Source organism: Artemia sp. Qi Xiang Cuo, chromosome 10 (assembly GCF_049724085.1).
Source record: "Artemia sp. Qi Xiang Cuo chromosome 10, ASM4972408v1, whole genome shotgun sequence".
NCBI lineage: Eukaryota > Metazoa > Arthropoda > Branchiopoda > Anostraca > Artemiidae > Artemia > Artemia sp. Qi Xiang Cuo.
In genome coordinates, this window is record NC_142803.1 from 45347349 (window position 1) to 45370204 (window position 22856).

Genomic DNA, 22856 nt, shown 5'->3' on the forward strand with positions numbered 1-22856 from the left:
GAAAATCTCTAAGATTTTCACCAACTAACCAATTACAGTATTTATCTCATTTTCAAGACAGAAGACTCCTATTCATGTCATTCCAAACGCACATCTTTCACTTCATATAACACAAAAGCTAACACCAATTCCAATATTTGCGTTTATTCAATTTGTGGTTGAAAATTCACCATACTGAACGATTTAGTGAAATAGGCATGAAATGGCCCTCATTTTTAAAAAGAGTCCACTGGACATTGTCTCTCATGAGTCAACCTAAAAACCATAACCATTGCAATTCCCGTGGGTTTTCTCTGCAGGCAAGCCTATTTTACCCGGGGCAGGGTAGGTGGTTACTGTATGCCTATCTACCTTAGTTTTACTCTGGATGGATAGCCATGGATTATAGACCATCGCTCAAAACTAGCATTCCTTTTCACCAAGTTGTTAATTTCAATTCAAAAATCAACGGATTCGATTGATTCTAAGGAACATTTAATGCTTTGAATATTTTCTTATTGAACTGATGAGTAAAAACCAATATTCGATCTGACCTTTTTCTTGTCAACACTAATTCCATTCACTATGTCTATTGCGCGAAAAACTAATCTGTGAATGCAAATCTCGTACGTGGAAATAAAATGATAAGCAGAACATTTTCTCTCTCTAGTAAAATACTGACATTAGATAAATCCATTGGGTAAGCCAAGGGAACACAAATCTTAAACATTAATTTTTTTTAAAAATAATAATGTAGTACGTAAGTAGTTGTTGAACAACGTTGTATATTTTTGTGCTTCTAAAATAACATTTTTAAAATCGAAATTTTCTCGAATGCTGATACATCAACATCACTTTGAATATTACCCAAGACCATTAGAGAGACAAGAAAAATTAAAAGACGCCGGCCTAAAGCTTTTAAAGCCTGCATGACATTTATCGAGTCTGTTCCAGTTTTTCAACTATACAGAAACTAATTTTAAAAAGGACAATTTCGCTGATTTCCTGTTTTCTGGCTTTTACCAACTTCCTTGTCAATTCAACATAGTTAAAAATCTAGCCAACGGAGAGCAGGGATTAGGAACCAAAACCAGAAGCGAAATATGAGAGTAAAAATTACAAGAGATTACCACCACATTCTCAACATCATAAAAAAACCTAGTGTTAAGCTATCGTAAACAATCGCTTTTCAGATGACCTTCTTTTTATATCTTACAGTCAAATAGTAGCAACAGGGGAGACAAACTTTACTATATCTGTCTAGAAAGCGATTACTTCCCTGCATCATTCTTAAAATGTTATTACCAAATCGATGCCCTCTCTTAAAGACGAACTTAGCTTAGAGAACAACAAATTTCATTTCTTTCATCATCCAGAATTGAAAAAAAAATAAATAAATAAAATAAAACATAACAATAAAATAATTACCTTGAAAAAGATCGGGAGCGTGCCTTTTCACCCCTCACAGGTGATCTAAAATAAAACCGCTTTTAAAACAAAATAAATAACAATATACAATTATACCCCAGTAAAAAAAGAAACAAACAAGATGAATGTTCAGTTCTTTTGTAGCTGATGTGTTAACATCTGAACATATTCTGCTGTCAGGTAGGATTCCCTCTCAAAGGAAATCCCATGAAATATAGGGTACCACATTGAAACACAAACCTAATTCTAATAACATATATGTCATCATAGAGAAGTATTCAATGAGACTCTTCTAGCATAGTCACGGTTAAAATACTGAAAGTAATGTGAGGTTACTCGAATCGAACTTAAAACCTGAAAAAGCAGACGCACTTTAAACAAGTTTGATAATAAAGAAAGAGAGTCAAATGTTATAGGGAAAAATTCAGTTTTTTTTTCTGTATGGTAAGAATCAGTGAGGAATAACTACCCATGAATCCTAACACTTCTGTTCGATCAAAATATTACTTTGAAGACAAGAATTGACCTAGACATAATTATTGACATACTCGGCATAGCACTAAGAAGTAGTAAAACTGAGCTGTTTGTAAGGTACGTAGAAATTGCACAAACTACAATTACTGTATGCTGTTAAAAAGACCCGTGAAAAAGGGAACAAAAGAATGCTGATGCCGCGTTGTGTGGTAATAAACTGGTTCCAACTTGTTCTGTCTTCTGGTGAGTGTGTTCGGGGGTGCATTACGTTTTGAGCTTCTTAGAATGAATTGTCAAAATTTGATTGTAAGATTTTGGCGGCGGTTGTGGAGTGACTCCAGTCCCAGCAATTCAAGGACCTTTTCATAAGAAGTACAACTGTCTCCCCTCATAATTTTACAATCACGTATTTGAACAGCCTCAATATCTTGGCTTAGCCCAGAGCTTAACTGGACACTCGGGCCCCAAACATGACATGCGTATTTTAGTACAGGCAGAACGTAAGTCTTGTAGGCCAGTTTTATTGACTTCCCACTGAATCCTAACCTTTTCATTGTAACAACGGATTGCAAGGGAGCGTATCCTTTATGGAGCAGCTCATCCACATGGCTGCTGAATCTGTAATCAGTTGAGAAGGTCACACCCAGTATCTTTTCATTGTTTACAGAATGGAAGAGGGGTACTGTCTCTTGGAAATCAGCTTTAGAGGGTTAAACCTCATTTCCTTCCATTTCATTGAAAGCGAGACTTGCAAGTTCACAATCGATGCGAAACATACAAGTGACATTAGGGTCAAATTTCGGTACAGCAAAGTCTTCTTCGAGTAAATAATTCAGTGAAAAGGATAAGTCGTCCACAAATTTGTATTTATTCTTGAAGGACCGAAAAAATGTAATTTATGACAGCCAGGAAAACGATACCAGCAAGTTTATTACGTTGAGGGGCACCAGAGGTAATAGAAAGAAACAAAGATTTCGTGTCATTTTCGTTCAAGGCGAGGACACACTGTTCACGGCCAGACAGGCAGTCTGAAACTAAAAGCAATAGGTCGGTTTTGGCATCCATTTCACTTCAGTTTTGGAAAGCAACAAGGTGACTAATCAAGTCGAATGTTTTTCTATGGTCGGTAATTGCAAGATCTATGAAGGATTTGCCCTTCCCTAGCCAGGATAGAATGTCATGGTACAACCTGACGAGATACACAGAGGAGGTTTTGGACCCATGAAGGCACCTGTATTGATAAGGGTCTTATCTATGTCGTTCAAAAGTAGCCTTGAAATGAATGTCTGTAACTTTCACCATACATGGGGCCAGCGAAATCGGTCTTAGATCATCACATGACTTAGGAGATGATTTCTAAGGTATCACTTTAATGTGTGTATTTTCCAGGTATTTGGAAATTTTAGAGAGTTGGGCACAGATTAATGATACTTGATAGACGAGTCACTATAAACGGAATAAATTGGCGCAAAGTCTCACAGGGATTTCTCCAGGATACGAACACCTCTTGGGTTTTAATTTGAGTAGTTGATGAGAAACTTGATAAGGCTCTACTGGCGGTCATTCGAGAACAGTTGCAAGTTCTTCTCCCGTAAAGCTCAGGAAAGTGGTGCATATACCAGTGAAAAACTATTAACCTCTGACACTGTCAAGTAATAGTCGACGCCTTTGAGAATCCGTAAGTGAGGGTCTCGGGTTTTGCCAGTCAGCTTCTTTACTGAATTGTGTCATTTTTTACAGTTGGTAAACATAAATGGCCAAACATGGTCTGCAGCAAACGATTTCTTGGCCTTGCGGCAGAGGGTAACGACTTTGTTGCGCAAACCTTTATCATGAATTTGAGGCCGCTGTTTTATAGCAGCTTTGGTTTCAGCTGTGATCCATGGACGATCCGAGGAGGACTTGTAAACAGTCTTCGCTGGGAAGTGCTCTTCGCACTTTGTTTACAAGATCGAGTTTAAAAGTTCGCTTTTTCTGTCCAGGGCTTGTTCATTGATTACTGCCATATCCCAGGCAGTGGGGATTATTGTGATAGAAGTTTTCAGCATTAATCAAAAATCAAGTCAAAAGCTAGGATAATCAAGTCAATAATATCAAGAAAGTCAAGCAAGTGCGTCACCAGAAAAGTTACCCAGTAGAGAGAGGGCGGAGGGGTCCACAAGATATACCTATTTACCGGATTTGATCATAGTATTTCTCACATCCCAGGGTGGGGAGAAGGGGGGGGGTGCTATCACCCTAGCCCGATTCCTGGTGGTGACTACAATATCAAGTTAATTTGTGCGACAAATACGCAAAGGTTCATGAAAATAGTCACGAAAAAACTAACTTGTTAGTTGAGTCAGGATAGACAATCGCTTTGCACAAAACCTTTCTTCAATACTGAAAAGAATGTAGCTGAGCTAGGTAAATAAAACTGTCGATAATTTTCTGGCTTTGATTGATCGGAGCTGATGGTTTTACAAGCTTTATTCATCATGCAGTAGAGTTGCAGTTTAAGATATCAGAAGTGGGTTAGAAAAGCATTTTTTATCCTACAACACTTGAAAAGATATGTCTCTATTTTTTTCATAGGAAGATAGTCTTAAGTGACTGAGTGTCTTTACACAAGACAGAAATTACTGTGCCGACCGCTAGGACACATCAATAGAGGAATACTCTAATGACGGCTTAATTGAGTGGGGTTCACACTTCCAAAAGTAATACAAGATAATGAAAGTGGAAATGGTACGGACAATAATAATTAAAAGATAAGAATATTCTAATTCTTTCTCAGTTCTTTCTATACAATAACTATTAAGGGTTAATGTAATAAAAAAAAAAAAATATATAATGAAAATTCTCACAGTTAAATTAATATTTAAATAAGTCAGTAGGTTTAAAAGGAATGTCTCCATCTTTCCCTTAGGACAACATTCTTAAGTAACTGAGTGTCCTTACACAGGATGGAAATTACTGTGCCCACCGCTAGCACACATCAGTAGCTGAATACTATTAGATGTCGGCTTAATTGAGTGGGGTTCACACTTCCAATATTCATCAAATATGGTACGTTTCAAATCGAGAGCTAATATCCAAGGCCTAAATACCATCTAAAGCGGTATGTCCCAAACGGATTTTCTTTGCAGCTTATCATGTTTTATATGAACCCCCCCCCAAAAAAAAAAAATGCAGGTACTAAGCAAAATATCCAAATAGACCAAATTCATAAATAATACGAGACAAAAAGGAAGAAATAATAATCTTTGCCTGTCTAATAATGAAGACATGCCCTGGATTAGAACATACAACTCCATAACATAATAATTATAAGATAAACTGAAACAATCATTATGCAGAGCTTTTAAATATCATAGGTAAAAAGAGCTAATAATAAATAAAATTTGCCAAATCGTTTGGCCACCAACGTATTATGAAGTGAAAATGAGCAATGAAGCAGCTTAAGCTGAAAAATTACATTAAATAAATCTTTCCCACTCGGGAAAAATTTATTAGCCATGGTTGTAACTAAAGTTAAAACCAATGAATCATGGTTTGGCAACATCAAGAAGATTTTTTTTGGTTTAAACACTCTCAGCCAAGAATATCTAACGGTGCAAAAATATCAGTATTATATATAAGTAAAATCATCATCAGTAAATATCGGTAATATATATCAGTGAAATGTTTCGCTTCAAGTTCGCATTTTTCGTCTTAAAGGGGAGGGAGTGAGGGGATCAGAGGATTTTTTGCATGATGATGGTGTATCCTCCATTAAATTTCTTCTATAGGGAGTTTTGACCAGTCTTGGGGCGTATCAATGGCGGGAATGATCTTTGTCGGAAATCTTTGTGATTCTGTTACAATAAGCATAAGAAATACAAAACAAAATATATGCGTTGTTTTTAATATAATGGACTATCAATTTGAAAAGGAATGTTCTTATCGTTATCCTTAGGCCAACAGTCAGAATGATCAAGTTTCCTTACACATGAAAGATTCCTGTGCCCACATCTATCACGCATCAGAAGTGGGACCCCATCTGCTTTTAGTCCAATTGAGAGGCTTTTAACTCTCCAGCCAACATAATGCGAAAAAAATCTAAATAAAAGGATAAGCATTTGAAATTCCAAAAATGAAGGAGATTTCAAAACCAAGCTGAGTATAAAAAAGAAGTAAATAGATCACCACAAAGCAGTTGGCGTTAAAAACAAAATTAAACAGAACGGTTTGAGGAAAAAATCTAAATAACCCTATAAAGAAATGTTAAAAATTAAATTTAAAAATACAATGTTTGGTAGTCCCTAAAACTTACAAAACTCATTTTAACTGCCTGATGCTAGTAAATATGATGACATTAAAATTGTATTTATTTTGTCAAAGGGAAAATTCAATTAAAAGAGAAATATGGGATGATAGGCAATAGCATTACAATAACTAATACTTGAAATCTCACCTGGAGCGGGATTTATCTGCCGATCTGGATCGTGAACGGTCACGAGAAGCACTTCGTTTCGCTGACCTATAAAGAAATGCTTGCGTTAAGTGAAGTTCTGACAGAGCGCGACAAAAAAATTGTAGTGAAAAATAGTTCGCGAAGCGAAACAAAAATTGCTTGGCTATTCGCACTGGAGGCGATTTTTTTTTTGCTTGATTATTTCAGCTTAAATTGAAGAATCTGTATTATATTATGAACATTCTATTGGCTAATAGTAAGCCTAAATAAACAGGGGATTTTCAGCAAATAGATTGTGATATTTTTTTTCCTTAATTTATAAAGAGCTAGACTACCCATTTCAAAGATTGAACAAATACCAAATATATTTTTAACTGATTCATCAAGCGTTTTTGCCAACTCTATCGATGTATTTTCTTGGATTCCCCGATCCTCGTATTCTTTGCAGCATATATAATAAAATACAGGATATGATCTAATGCTTGTTATTAATTTTTCAACATCCGTGCTCATAAAATATCACCTCGCCGCACGATTTTTTTTCAACTTCAAGTTGAAAAGACGAGACGAAGCGATTTTTTCCCGCTTCGGAACATTTTTTGTGGCTCGGCGAAGCAATTTTGCTATGTGAAGCAATACTCGCGCTCTGTCAGAACTAAGCTTGAATGCAATATGAAAAGGGACCAAAATCTTTCTAATTACTTGTAAAAAATAAAGCTTCCTAATTAACTCATATTCAAAAGTGGAAGAAATACCAAAATTGAAGCTGAGATATTATAAGTAACCAAGGGCAAATTATCATGGAGCGTCTGCCATGGCTCAACAAGTATTTTTCTTTGTTGTGTACATACGAGCCCCCTTGTCCCAAGGACTCATCAAGTTTCATGTGACATGGCTCAACAAGTATTTTTCTTTGTTGTGTACATACGAGCCCCCTTGTCCCAAGGACTCATCAAGTTTCATTTGACATGGCTCAACAAGTATTTTTCTTTGTTGTGTACATACGAGCCCCCTTGTCCCAAGGACTCATCAAGTTTCATATTGATCGGAAAAAGTTCGTTGGCCCTCTTTAGGGACGGGTATCTATTTTATCCATTAGGCCTCGTCTCCAAGGAGAACAAAATATAAATTCGTCTCCAAGGAGAGCAAAATATAAAGCACGAAGTGTGCCAAAAGGAGAGAAATGCCAAAATTTTAGATTGAAAGATCATTAATGACGAAAAGCAAGAAAAGGAATTTTTCACGGAGAGGAATTATTTTCTGGTAAAGTTGTTTGATCTTATATTGAACTTTTTATGAGGAATTACTTCCGGAATTGATTAGATAAATTATTTTATTGTATAAATTTTTTGATCTTACATTGAATTGAAAATATTAGAAACACATTGATACCAGGAAGAGAATATAAAAAATTAGAATTTATATCAGTAGGACCCAAACTTACAAAAAAATAATTGTCACTTCCAATACATCTCTATGAATATTTAAAAATGTTCAAGAAACTTCGAGAATCGGGCGTCTCATTAAAAGTTTTCAAGATTTCAGTGCAAATTTTGGCTCAAGCAATAACAGTACTTTTTCGATTGAAATTAGAATGCAAACCTAACTTAGATCAAGAACCAAAACGAACTACAATTACCTTGAACGGGAGCGAGACATTGAGCGTCTTCTAGACCTGGAACGGGAGCGGCTGCGAGAGCGACGACCACCATTCTTTTCTTCAATCAAACGGATTCGTCGACCATTTAACTCTGTATCATCCAACTTGTCTATTGCGTTCTTCATATCTTTGTATGTAGCAAATTCAATGGTTCTGAAAATAAAGTTTTCAAGATTAATTACAAAAAAATTAAATCTATGCAGCGTTTTACCATTTCATGATAGTTGATTATACCTTTGTGACTAAAGTTCAAACATATGAATATCGGAAATGAATTAGAGATTTGTTAATTTAGCAAGAAACGATCAATAAAAACGATCATATATGTTATCCAACAACACCAGCAACTTGGTGGTTTGGAATTTGAAAATAGAATTTTTGGATCATTTTGTGAGATAAAACATTTATTTCTACTTATATACAGCATTTTCTACTTATATTTATCCTTAAGTATTATCTTAAGTGGATTCCCTTATGGTTGGACTTGGTTTACCTGGACTTTGAAGCTGGTGATATTTTATTTTCTATTCCCATGGGTATTAGCGTTTGTGTTCAATTCTAATTTAAACAAATAAAAAGCAACTGTTTTTTGTTTGTAAACACAATGTTTGTAAACAGGCTATATTCAAAGTGACTCTGTTTCTTCCAATTTAGTATTTTTCAATAGTGCACAGTTGCCAGGTGCTAATTTCCATTGCCACTGATCATTTTGTCCCAGCCGTTTTTGCACATTTTTCGGCGATATTCACGCATATTCTATTTTTGGGAGGAAAACGACGTGGGGAGGGCACCTGTTGCAACGGCCGTAGAAGTACCTGCCGGGTCCTTTGATCCTTAAATTGCGGGGAATAGGTAGCGAGGCTCTACGCTTCCCTCGGCGTAAAAGACCCGATGTTACAGCCCGCTTGAGCGCATCCACGAACATATCCACAAATGATGGCAGGTGATAAGCTTGTCCTTAACCCGCTACTGAATTTTGTTTCTCATGCTTTGAAATCTGGTAATCGGTCTGATGAGATTGCAAAAACAGCGGCAGAATTTTTCAAGAAAGATGAAATCCAAGTGGTGAAAGAATTAATATGGAGGGATTCTGCTATTAGTACTCGTATGAGCATGAAAGTTATTATGGCTGACAATATATCTGACATTCTGAAATTGCTCAAATATTGCGACGAAAAGAAAATTGACCTCCCAAAATACGTCATCTATGAGCCACATGAAGTACCCATTCCTCCTGGAGAAGTAAGCGCTGTTATTAATGAGACAGTAAACGAAATGTATTCCAAGCTAGATAGTCTTATCGAGCGTAGTCGCCCCCCTGCTCCGTGGCCGCTCAGCAGATCTGGATCCTCGTTTCAGGGGCCGTCCCCCACACCCAAGCCGACCTACGCAGTTGTTCTAAAGAACCTCCCTCAAGACTTGAAGAACTCAGAAATGAGAAAGGAATACTTGGATAAGGTATGTGGTGACAATTCCTCTAGCATTGTTGAACTGCGAGCGTTGAAAAGTGGGTGGCGCGTGGTACTAGCCGATAAGAAGTCTGCCGATGCAGTTGCGCAGGCGTTATGTGCTAACGATAGATCTGTAGAGGCAAAAGTGAAACAACCATATTTCTACGGAATAGCACGTTCCTGCAGATATGAGCAATGAAGAACTTGCGAGATCATTCTAAACTGTTTGAGAGCTTTGCAGCTGGGCAATTCTAGGTCGTTCAAACTTCAGTTCTCTTCCAAAGTGGACCTCGAAAATGCCATTAAATCACCCAATCTCTGAATATCTGTTTCTTCCAATGAGATGTTTCAATTGTCAAGCATTTGGTCACGCGGCCAAATTCTGCAAGAACGAAGCCACGTGTTCTAGATGTGGGGATAACCACAGTAGAACTAAGGACAACCCTTGCAGCAAACCGATCAAATGTGCACTCTGTGGTTCGGACAAGCATTCTTGTTACAGTTTCAGCTGTCCGGAAGCGCAAGTTACTTGCAGTTAAGAAATGATTCGCGAATTAAGTCTGATTACTTGGAACATTAACGGAATGTAATCAACAAACTGCCTATCCTCGAAAACCTAATTCGCAATCACAACATTGTATGTCTCCAAGAACATTTCCTGATTTATGAAGGGACTGAACTTTTAAATATCGGTGATTCAATCGATCTTTTTGCTGTTGGTGCGAAATCAAGTGGTAGTAGCCGGCCGTCAGGTGGTATCGCAATCCTTGCTTCAAAGTCTACGCGCGACAGTTTTCCAAGTTTCCGATAATTTTATTGCGATCAAGGTTGAACGGACAATAATCTTCTCAGTTTATATGCCAACGGACTATAAATCATCTAGATCATATTCCAAGTTCGTTAGTGCTTGTCGGAAATTAGCAAACACTATTGCAAATTGTCGCACCCAAGATTTGTCTTACATTGTTGCCGGAGATATGAATTGTGATTTGTTGAATCCGGAAAGCCCTAGATCCCAAGTACTCTCGACTATATGCGCTGGTCTAAACATAATAGAAATGATCTCGATTTCACGTATGTGCATAACTCTGGGGCAACTTCATCTTTTGATTTTATAATGTGTTCTCATCAACCAGTTCCCCTTTGCCAGTCACATGTGGATACGTCGATCAGCGCATATGACCACATACCAGTTAGATATGTTTTCCCAACTAGCATATCTTCAAATTACCACTCTGATCTACCCAGTGGAAGAAAAAGGCACCAGAAAGTTATGTGGGACACAATTAACAATCTTTTGTATCATAAGGTATGTGACAATATTTTAGCAAGAATTTACGTCCCTTACAATCTACATCATAAATCTTCTTCAGTTGTAGGAAGTGATAAACAAGTACTGATCAATATACACTGTGGCGAAATAGTTCATGCCCTGCAGTTTGCGGAAAAGGCTGTAGTACCAATTTGTCGTGTTCGGATTGGCTCGGAAATACCCCACTGGTCCGATAATTTGGATCTTGTAGATGCGTATGCTGACGAAAAATTCTAGTTAAGAATGTGAATAGATAACGACCGATCAAGACATGATATAGTGATTTCCCTCCGATTGTACAATAAGCAAAGATTTGCAAAAACCCTCGGTAGACATAGTGCTCTAATTACTGAATGGGATAGTAAATATATAAAGCAAGAACCCGATCGCATGTGGAAATTCCTAAAAAGAAGAAACGTAAAGAATCAGTTGATGTTCTGCCCAGTGAGAGTGAGTGGGTTAAATATTTTACGCATGAGTTCTCATCGCCTAATGCTGACCTAGATAATAAATTTTAGATTGAAGTCGATGCAAGTATTGCGGAAAATTATCAGGAATTTGTGTGTGTTGCGCCTAGGTTGTCAGCTTCTATAATACTCTCAAAACTGAAGAAGTTTCTGAGGGGGTAGGAAACTTGTGCAGATTGCATCTGCAAGCGGGAAGTCAGAACCTTGTCGAGCACCTTTGTCTCCTGTACCAAATGATTTTTAATGCTGGGGTTATTCCAGACCTATTCTGCACGGGGGTGATTATTCCTGTATTAAAGAAGGGAATAGACGGGGGGGGGGCAGTGTTCTTCTTACCGCCAAATAACTTTTGCGCTTATAATGTGCAAGTTATTTGAATCGCTTATTGTAAATAGGCTTAGTGCTATATGTAACACGCCGGATAACCAATTTGGTTTCAAGAAGATAATGAGTAGAGAACACGCGCATTATTTGATTGCTAATTTGTTGATTGACGCCGATGATTCAAATGAGACTTTGTATTTTGCCGGTCACGATGTCAACCGCGCGTTTGACTCCGGTGTGCACCCTCAGATATTGTTGTCGGCCCGGAAACGTGGCGTGGATAAGTCTCTTATACGCGCAATGAGGAATATGTATAGTAATTTAAAAGCGCGTGTAAATGTACCTTGTGTTAATGCTTTAACCCTATCTTCTAGTCTTATACCCGTAGAGAAAGGAATACGCCAAGGAGCCCTTACTTCACCACCGCTTTTCAATAATAGTATTATTTCATCGCAAGAACCAAATCAGTCTACATGTATCTTTAGTGGTCTCAATGTTTCGCTGATCGATTATGCCGACGACATTTTGAACGCGAGTAGAACACTTATAGGCATCGAAGAGACTTTCCGTGTTTTGAGTAAGGAGTATGGTAATATAGATATTTCTTTCAGTCACCAGAAGAGGGAAGTTCTCGTATTTAATAGCCGCGTTAAAGATAGTGTACCAGTTGATGTTATTTTCGGAATTTATACGATTAAGTCTTCGTCTAAGATTATGTACCTCGGCCTTCCAATTTGTAGCCATCTTAAAAAAAATCACCATTACCTTGTTTCGTTGTTTGCTGTCCAGACACGTAGAGCTTATGAAATTTACGTTTATACGAAGTGCTACTTCACCCATTCTCTACTTACAAGGGTGTATAATGCTTTTGTTTTGCCACATGTGATAGCCCTATCTCTGTTTTGGAAAATATTTACTTCGTCTGATCGCCGCAATATTCGGTCTATTTTCTACAGATATGGCAAGTATCTGCTTCGTCTTCCAGTTTGGATGAGGAATTCCAATATATCTCTGAAGAATGGTATAGCCGACCCGCTTATAGCTGTACTGAATCGCCGTGTTCGATTTGCAAAGGCGTTTGAACCAAGCCTCTCTTCATTATATGTCGCAATAACTTAAATTTGTCTTTTTTGTTAGTCGTAGGAATGTTCTTAATCTTGTTTTTCTGTAGTTGAGTTTTCTTCGGATATTTTGTTGTTATTTAATGTTACTTTTTTTTTTCTTGTACTCCATTTGCAACATTTTGTATGTTTAATAATGAGTAATAAAATAATAATAATAAGTATTTCACTAACATTTGTAAATAAAGAAACCTGTTAGCTCACGAAAGAACAATCGTTACCGATACTTGTAGCTAACAGTATTTTTAGGATGGCGGAAAAGGCTTAAAAACTTCACTGATTTAATGCATAATCAAAGCGACATCTAAATTTAGTAGTAATTGAATAGCACTACAGCATAAATTGACCAATTGGCAACTTACCCCTCATTTTTGTTTCCTTTGTGTGCATCAGCGTAGGTAACTTCTCCAGCACTACGCATATAGTCCTTCAGGTCCTGTAAGTTTCAGATATTAGCAAAATAAAACTCATAACACCTTTTTTCAAGACTAGCAGATTCAAAGTAAATCTCGTCAATACAACTTTACTATAAACAAAGAGCTAATAGTACACGACTTGACAACGAATAATTACTGTTTAAAAAAAAAAACCATAAGATACATTGTTTGTAATATTGGTGAATCTGCAGCCTGTGATTCTTTTTTTCGTCAATATAAGCGATGTTTAGAGCTTAAATATAACATATTAAAATTCTTTAAATCCTACGTCAAGGTCAAGGAATCACAAGAATGGGTTCAGGAGAAGGGTATAAAATTTTAAAAAGATAGATAGATAGAAAGATAAATCGATAGAAAATAAGTTTAGTAGCATTTAAATCTAGGTACCAAAAAAACTAGATCCTAACAGGACTTGCTCCACCCCCCGGAAACTTCCTGGCGGTGCTCATGATCTAGGTTCTTCTAGTAGTCATTTTGATTTACAAATTCTGAAAGTTCCTTTACGACAGCTCAAGTATTAAATACAAAAAAAAACAAAAACAAAAAACCCTACTAACCTATTTCAGTCCAAATTCCGAAAAAACGTTTGCACTAATAAAAAAAGTGAATAAGTCACCTGATACCAATTCTCATCTTTCCACTAAAAATTCATCTAAAGATCACTTTCGAAACCTTGATTTTGCTGATGTAATCTATCATTAGGATAAAATGGTCATTCGGATAAATTATAAAAGACAAAAGGAAGCATGTTAATTCAGCTACCATCAAAAGCTGAATAAAATAGTTCACTTTAAAACTAGTTTAGAATTTCGGAGTGTTCCTTAATCTGGGAAGGTCAGGACGTTTTATAATGAATTAAGAATGGAGTTATTTCATGGAGGACAAAGATAAACAACAGCTTAATTCGAAAATGTGCTTAAATAATTCCAAATTTTCGGGACAAAAAATGACCAGTAGTTCAAATCCGTGGAGAATTCGAGAACCAGAGTTTAACCACTCCCCTCCCCTCCACGGCTGGTTGGTCTCCAATCACTTATAACTTGTAAAAGAAAAGAATTTCTGATGTAATGAGCACCCTCCGAAGTTTGTGCGACCATGAGGTGGAGGTGTAGATAAACAAGGAGCAGTCCCTCTCCTATGCGGAATAAATTTTGCCCATTTTGGGGCTTAATGTTACTCTTTACTTTCATAATAAGAGCGTAGATCATAAATATTCCCAGAAATCACGAGAAATTAAATATCAATTTCACATATTTGACACGTTTTTAAAAGTTATTAGTTCCCCCTCTCCCAAACAGAAGTCCTGCTTACGGCCCTGAAGATTACACATCAATTCCTACCTCCACACTCCCCTCGTCTCTCCCTTAGAACTAATTCTGTAAAATTGTGCCTCCAAGGAGGAAGAAAGACAAATAAAAAGAATTCTGTAGAAGAACTAAGGGTAATTCTTCCAAAAAATTTCCTCATCACTGAAAATTCCCCCAGACACCTCCCCCGCAGAAAAATCGCCCGCGAAATATGTCCGTAGGAATCAAAATAACAGATACTTGAGTCTTCAGGTAAATAAAGAATTAGTTCTAAGGGAGATTGGAAGTAGAAACTTAAGTGTAATCCTCAGGGCCGTAGCCACGAGTTTTGTTTGAGGGGGAGTGGGGTATTTTTCAGGGGAGGGGTATAAAAAAAACTTTAAAAACGTATCAAAATGTGAAATTTATCTTTAATCCCTCTTGACTTATCGGAATATCTCTGGCCTACTCTGTTATTATGATAATGATCAGAATTTATTCCGCATAGGAAGGGGATTGCCCCTTCCTCATCCCCCTCCTTACCTCATGGTCGCAGAAACTTCGGAGGGTATTCATTACATCAAAAATCAAGAGTTCTAGTCTTTTTTTTATAAGTCGAAAGTGATTGGAGTATTTCGGGGGGGGGGGAGCTATTTTCCGGGGGTAAACGCCTAGACCCAGAAAATTCAAGTTAAATTACATAGACAAAGACTACACTATGTCAAATACATAGCTTACTTACCTGCCAAGAAACGCGTGAAGACAGATTTTCAACTGTTAGACGGTAATCAGTTCGAACCGGTGGCCCATATCTGAAAGGAACAAGAAATTAATTTCTTTGTAAAGATGAGAGATAGACTAATTAACTTACTCGAATACAGATTCTATGAATAAAATAACATCTTTAGTTTCTTCAATTGCTAAATATCACTCAAAACAATCGAAGACCTTAAGTGTGAAGTTGAAATTCAGGGAAATTAGACACTTTCCTTTTAACTTTTTTTAATGCGGTGTTGGAAAGCAAAAAATTTTGTTAGCAAAAAAAAGAAACAGTAAAAAAAAAATACTTGTACCGTAAGAGTACAAATTTTAGGTGTAAGACTTCAGATGAAATTCGACTTTCCATAAATTATTACACAATTGTAACAATCACGTTCGGGCAACATCTAAATTTTTGTCAGTGTAATTAAACAATTAAGAGGGTTTCCCTTGAATGTTTAGGGCATGAGTGCAGCTCCATTTAAATTGAGTCTATTCTTTTGACAGGAATTCTTCCGAATTCAATCAATCTTCCCACTTTTACACTAAGATAAATTCTGAAAAGGTTGTACTTATAAGAAGAAAAATCAATTTAAACCAGCCTTAAAACTGCACTGCCTGTATCAGATCCTAAAAACAACAAACCAAAGGAGGTCTGCAAATGACCTTACTTTATTTTTCAGGTAGAAATGCCCCTCAGTGCAGTATTACTTTCTTAGCAACTGGGAAGATCAATATGTATTTTTCAAGGCTCATAAAGTGATCTCCTATCTCAAAATTGACAATCAATTGCAGATTTGGCCCTCTTTAGGAAACAATTACAGTTTGGTCATTGTACAATCTTTTTCATCATAGACAGCACAATAGCGCTGCCTAAGTAAAGAGCAATGTGGGCACAATATATTATTATTTTTTTTTGTCTTAGGCTACGGCACTTCGTATCGAAGAATTTGTCGTAGAAACTTCAAAAAGGGCTGATTCGATTGGAAATTGAAACGGCTAGTGCTCTTTTTTATAGTCGAAAGTGATTGGAGGGCAACTAAACCCCCCCCCCCCACGCCCACAATTTCCCCAAACACATTCAATCAAAATTTTGAGATAGCCATTTTGTTCAACGTAGTTGAAAGGTCTGGAAATTATGTATTTGAAGATGACACCCCCCCCCACAGCCCTAAGGACAAGAATTGTCAGGGCACGAACAAAAATTAACATGAGTAGGGCTGATAAACCCTATGCCTTCTCAATACCAAAACACAATTTGCGCTTTACTGAAAACAAAATATGTTTGAAAAGTTTTCATCTTTCTTACTTTCATAAATGAAAAATTACCAAAACCTTAACAAAGAAATGTCAATATACAGTATGTCAATTTAAATGACAATCTACTGTCATTAGTTTGCTTGTTTTTTCCAGTAAAGCCTAAATAGTGTTTTCGTTTTGAGAGGGCACAGGGGTTATCAGTTCTAATCGTGTTAATTTTTGTTCGTTTTGAGTTTGACTCGACTATTTATTGTAATTTCTGTTCGTTTTGAGTTTCATTTATTTATTGATAGTGGTTTGTGGTAGTTTTACGCTCGGAAGACTATTTTACTGTATTTTTGCTCATTCTTGGCTTAATGGAGCTCTTTACTATTCTCTGAAAAACTTGTGGAAACTTTTTTAAATTAATCACTGAAAAAGGGCACTAGAAAATCCAATTTCCCTTCAAATGAGCCATAACCCAATTTTCAAGGACCACCAGTCTGATACAATCACTCACGGGGTAAACAAAAGAAAAACACAGACAAAAAAATGCATACATAATCTTTCTTCTGGGAAAAGACATAAATTTAAGTTGGAAGCTTGAAATGTCTACAATAGGTTCTCTGATATGCTGAATCTGAGGGCGTGATTTTCATCACGATTGCTTAACTTCGTGTGGGTGGTTCCTCCTTCTTTGAAAATCAGTCAAATTTTCTCAAGTAGCTTTTTATGGGCACCATTAAACTAGATGAATTTATTATGTCAAGATGTATTTTGAATCAGCATTAAAAGAAAATTCTTTTGATGCATCAATTTATATTAAAAATCCTTTTTTTTAATGTTTTAAAAAGTATCTAACTCCTTACTTAAAGTTTTCTACGAAGAACTGTGTAATGTATAATAATCTTTACAGAGCCTCAGCCTAGAGTTCTTTTCCTAGAGTTGGCAGTGCCTGGGGATATATATTACTACACTAAACCCCTCCTGACTCAAATATGAGCAAAATATTTTTGGGAAATCAAAGTGAAAATTTAATTAAAAGGGGCAACCCTCTGCCATACCACTCAGGACAGTAGCCCTGTTTGCCCCCTCCCCTTTGAATAGCTCTGAATATAATTTTTTATATACTGACAAGATAGTAATTGATGATATTTATCAAAGTATTTTGTATTTCAAATACAACAAGAAGTATTTAAATATGTATTTCAAGTACTCTACCAGGAATGTATTTAAATATGTATTTGAAATATATAAAAATTATTTAAATACATATCTCAAATACAGCCCCATAAATTTATGGCTGTACTCAACTTCGGGTTACAAAACAAGGAGAACTGCCAAGATTACACCAAGAATAGCTGACGGATGATAACCTGATTACTGAGATTGTATTTCTCTTAAACCCTCAAAGTAGCCAAGGGAATACCTGTTTCAATTTGTTACTTCATTTGCATATCTAAACCTCTAAAATTTCAATAGTAATCAAAGAATGGTAACAACAAACCTAACACAAATAGGGGGTATAAATTTGTGTTTTTGATGAACAATTCTTAAACCATACACTCCAAAATTGAAATAGATTATAAAACAGGAAACATTATGCAACTCAATTGAACTATATCATAGAATAATACTGATTTTTCTAGTAATAGTACTGAAAATAAATGGGATTGAGCAACAACAGCCAAAGATTATAAAATCTGCTCTGTCTAGTATTTCTTTTATTCAAAGGGATGTCAATGTTCAAGAATAGCCTATACTGGTTGACCACAAAGCTCCTTCCCTAGCTAGCTATAAGTTTATATCTATAAGTTCTAGACAGAACTGGTTTATAGGGAATTTTTTCTGATCACACAGCCTAATGGATATTTTACGTTACATAAGGTATAAGTGGAAGTCATTGATTCTGCATAACTAGCAATAGGCTAAATTTTTATACTTCCCTTTAAAACCATTAACGTTACCCTATAAACTGCTTCTTGGAGAGCCTATAAACAGCATAAAGTCTTGGAGAGCCACAAATTCTAAACACATCAAGACTAGGCCTAGCCTAGTCAAGCTCTTTTCAAGAAGCATGGCTTAGAATTATTTTTCAAAGAGAAGAACTTTGCTGAACTAGGTCCTAACTTGAAATCTTCACAAGGGAAGTGGAAGTGAAGGCTGGGCCAAAGAGAGAAGAGAGACAAGTATTTAGTCTTGCCTGCACCTCGCCCTTTTTGGGTATAAGAATTAATGGAAGTTTCTCTTTTACTGAAGCAATCAAGAAAATCAACACTTTGGTTATATACTGATTTATTTTTTGGTTCATTTCTGCTGATCATTAATACCCGTTCTTTATTTTTGAAATTGGCTACGAACTGTCAGATACACTAACAGTTATTAAATGAATATCTTTCTCTTTAAAAATTGATTTCCCGGTTTTTCACAATTTTTTAAGACTTATATGGTTGTGTATGTTTCTACAGGACCTATTTTAAAGAATTAGTTTTCATTTTTGGCGTCCTTGGCACTTTAAGCCTTCAACTTTCCCCAATAGGTGCCCAACACGTATCAAACTAAATGAATTATTTTTAGGAGGCCCGGAAACATGTTCAGGACATTTTATAAGCTCCAATCGAAATTTACTAGCCACGCGTTACCCATTGATCGAGGATTCTTTCGAGGAACACATTGGTAGGGAGAAGGGAATAAAACCCATCCAAACTAAAATCAAGTAAAGAAATTATGATAGCAGTATATATTTCATGAAGTGTATACATAGCATTATCTAGAAAAAAGCATTATCTATATTTTTTTTTTTTTTTACAAACAAAATGTATTTCCAGAATTATGGATGACGGAAAAACCTTGATCAGGTTAAAAAATAGAATGCAATTAAGCATCTCCAAGAGCTTATCAAAATACTCGGAACTTTCGGTTTATTTTTTAAATAATAGAATTTTTTTTGCATTTTAGGATAACTCAAAACTAGGGACGTCTAGTAGTCCCGGGTATAAACAAAAAATCCTAAATTAAGAAAATATGTCATTCAACAAAAGGTCTTATGGATTTCTGCTTCCACAACAGGATTCACCAAGTACTTTATTGTTACTTTAAGAGTCTCAAATGCAGTTCTAAGCTCCAGAGTACATTATTAAACACACTAAGCAGGTTTGTAGGTATCAATGAAATAAAAATATTAGGAACTTGCAAAGTAATCATTCTCAAGTGAAAAACTACCCATACAGTCAAAACAACAGTAAGAATCGATTTTTGAAGAACACTTAACTTATTCATATTTCACTTAAATATGATTATTTTCATATATCCTGGATCATTACTATACATTATGTGTAAGGTGTCTACAGATAAAGTCGCCAAGCTTCACTTGTTCTTCTTTTTTAACGAAAACACTTTGTGCAGTAAAATATATTTGTGAATTTAAAGTGTTTTATTTTGTATCTGTTTGAAGTTAATGCAAGAATTTACAGATCACATAAAAACAAGATGTTTCGAATTTGATGAAGTTGGCGACACTACTTAGCAACAGAAAAAGGGAGTGTTGCACAAATACTTTAAGGCTCCACATAATACTGAGCCACCCCAGTCAGTATATGCACCACCAGTAGAAACGAGTTAAGAGGCTTATAGAGGGTAGTTTGGTAACATTCCCTTTTTACAAATACTTTTCTCTTACTTGTCATCAAATCTTCTGTCACCACGACCCCTCTGAAACGAACCCCTTCTAAATCCACCTCTAAAGCCTCCTCTTCGATCATCTCTGCGATCGTTTTGAAAGGCGTCACGAGGCGTCCCCTTCGCACTTTCAACTGATAGTCTGAAATCGAATTTTACATCAGATATAGAATATAATACAAAATACAACTATGTTCTTACTTGTCCATCCACTGTTTCCTTTCACGACGAGGAGGAGGATAACGGCTAGAGCTATAACGCCCCCCACTGCCACCGCCACGTGAAGTACCCTTGGCATGTTCGATAGCGAGCCTGGAAGTATCAATTTCTTTCATAAAATTTAATCAGGTCTTACGCGCTGGCACAACAAAATTCAATTTTAATAGAAAAACTGATACCACAAAAGTAAACCCAACTTAGTAGATTACTTTAAAACCCATTTTACTTAAAAGAATCATGTTATGCTTATTTTGAACTACTACTTTTAGCTATTCCCATACATACGAAGGAAGATACCAACCCAGTCATATGGAATCACTGCCTATAATATGACCAATACTTGAACAATGTTTAAGTCGCTGCAATATTTTTTTTGTTCTTTCAGCTGCCTATTCCAATCAATACCAGTACTTCAACGTACTTTCTTTAATTGATTTTACAGGAAATATTTTATGGCCCAGAACGAAATAAAGTAGAAAAATAGAATAAAGCTGAAAATAAAAAAGAAAAAAATTCAAGTTTGAAAATAGCAAAAAGCAAGAAAATTTTCTTCCAAATACTAAAGCTAATAACGACTAAAACTTCAAGTCACGGTTGACGTATATCGATGCACGATAGATTTATTTGGTAAAATTATGTTAATTGTTCCTCCATTTGTAATTCCTCAAGCTGCATTAAACAGTTCAACTATAAAATATCTGAAGTTTCACTAGAAAGGTATAAGCAAGATATAACGATTTTTTTTTCGTAGATCCGGCAAATGTTTGTGTTTTTGTGTGTCAAATTTGTTGATTCAAGATGAAATGTCTGAGGGAGGATTTTAAAAATAATTCGAATAGAATTTCCATAGTAAATTACTAATAAAAAAAAGAAGGCAGCGGTTTGTAATCACCAAAATTTTTATTTTATTTTTCTGAAATCAAGGATTTCCAAATTGGCTAACTGGTCATTTTCAAAACTGGTCTTTTCTAAGATCATTTTTCCCTTATTCACTTTTTTGCAAAATTTGGCCAGGAATGCGCAAGGAAACTTATTGAAGACTCAACTTCTGTTCTATATTATTATGGCTCACAATCTATTTGATCATCCTTGATCAGGTCTATAATCTGAAAAAATCATGAGATCCCCAATTTTAATCAATACAACAACAGAAACAAAATAATGGAAAGAAGTAAATAAACAATTCATATAGGTAACACAATTCTATTAAGAGAAATAATAATAACTTCATCTTTAAATTTTTGCATTCAAGTAGACCATTATATTAATCTACGACTGGAGTGTAAGAAATGCGCTATTTAGCAGTAATATATACGAATATGAATCTTCAAAAGGAAACATAGCATTTATTATGGATATTCGGAAAACGTGAATATTATTAATTTAAAAGAAGAATAATAGTTGACCAGAAAGCTTGCTAACAAGTTTTAAGTAAAGAAACTACATTGAAGCATGTTGAAGACAGGGACAGATTTGATGCAACACACCGCGTTTTCTCTGAATGCATAAATTTAAGACTTGTTGAGCATTTCAATTACAATGGCTATCAGGACATTTTGGCAAAGAAACGCCCAAGATTGTTTGTTCACTGCAAAAAAAAAAAAAAAAAATGCAGGGAAACAAGCACTTCGAACTATAAATAAAAGAGGTACTTAAAGATCTGAACAGCACAAGCTCGTAGCGTTTAAAGATTCATGACCAAGATATCATCCATGTTTTCATGAGTCGCCAACAATTAATATTTTTTCTTCAATTTCTTGAAGATTTTCTTCAAGAAATTTTCTTCAATTGCTTGTCAAATCACATTTTTTTAATATTAAAAATAAATTAAGAACAGGCTAAGTTAAAAACATGGTAAATCCTGAAAAGTATAGTCGACATGTTTTAACAGATTTTATAATCATGCTGTTTTTTTTTAGATTCTGATGTGTGACTTTTGGTATTGGCTAAAAATTGGGTAATGATCCTTCATGTACTTTCGTTGCTATAAATTTTCCTTAAACGTAATTATAACAGGACAAATATTGGCAAAATATGGACCTACTGATATTATGCAGTTTCAGAGGGTACTGAATAAGCTGTCAAAGATGTTTTTTGAGGGATATAATCAGGCTCATTGCACAATCATAAAGTTTTATGGTTTTATGTTTCTAGTTTTATGGCTCTGCTGTTTTACAATTATGGTAAAACGAAGTAAAAAAAGAAAAGTGCGTAGAAAAAAATTCTGCGTTATCCCCCCCCCTGAATATCCCTGGATAGAACACAATAGTTAACGAAAAATACCCTGCACAAAGACAGCAGGAACTCTTACATTGCTTTGATTGGCATTCGTTTTCATGCTTTCAGTTTTTAAAACATTCTAGCAAGGTTATTTTCAGGTGAGGAGTCAGGAGATTTTTCAGGGGAGGGGCTTCCTCTCCTTGAACAGTCCTGACTATAAAATCGAAAAAAAAAAATTAAGAATAGCATTTTAAGAGCATGATTTCATTCAATATGTTTACTGATATAGTCTACTTTATGTAATAGAAAAAAGAAAATCATTATGATAATGCAAAAACACAGAATAAGCAACTTTATCATTTATACA

The 22856-nt window shown here is 35.6% G+C and overlaps 1 protein-coding gene across 3 annotated transcripts in view; it reads right to left on the bottom strand.

Moving 5' to 3' along the window:
• LOC148947813 (serine/arginine-rich splicing factor 4-like) overlaps window positions 1–22856 on the bottom strand; it is a 39262-nt gene that overhangs the window by 4051 nt on the left and 12355 nt on the right. For 2 of the 3 annotated variants that reach the window (XM_089095457.1, XM_089095458.1), the window contains exons 4-9: window positions 20052–20192; window positions 15117–15186; window positions 13014–13087; window positions 7956–8129; window positions 6317–6382; window positions 1408–1452 (exon numbers count right to left, since the gene is read on the bottom strand). In XM_089095457.1, coding sequence (XP_088951583.1) covers window positions 1408–1452; window positions 6317–6382; window positions 7956–8129; window positions 13014–13087; window positions 15117–15186; window positions 20052–20192 — 570 coding nt within the window. Of the gene's footprint in view, window positions 1–1407; window positions 1453–6316; window positions 6383–7955; window positions 8130–13013; window positions 13088–15116; window positions 15187–20051; window positions 20193–20251; window positions 20363–22856 lie in introns of all 3 variants that reach the window. The other variant, XM_089095459.1, reaches the window with a different exon arrangement.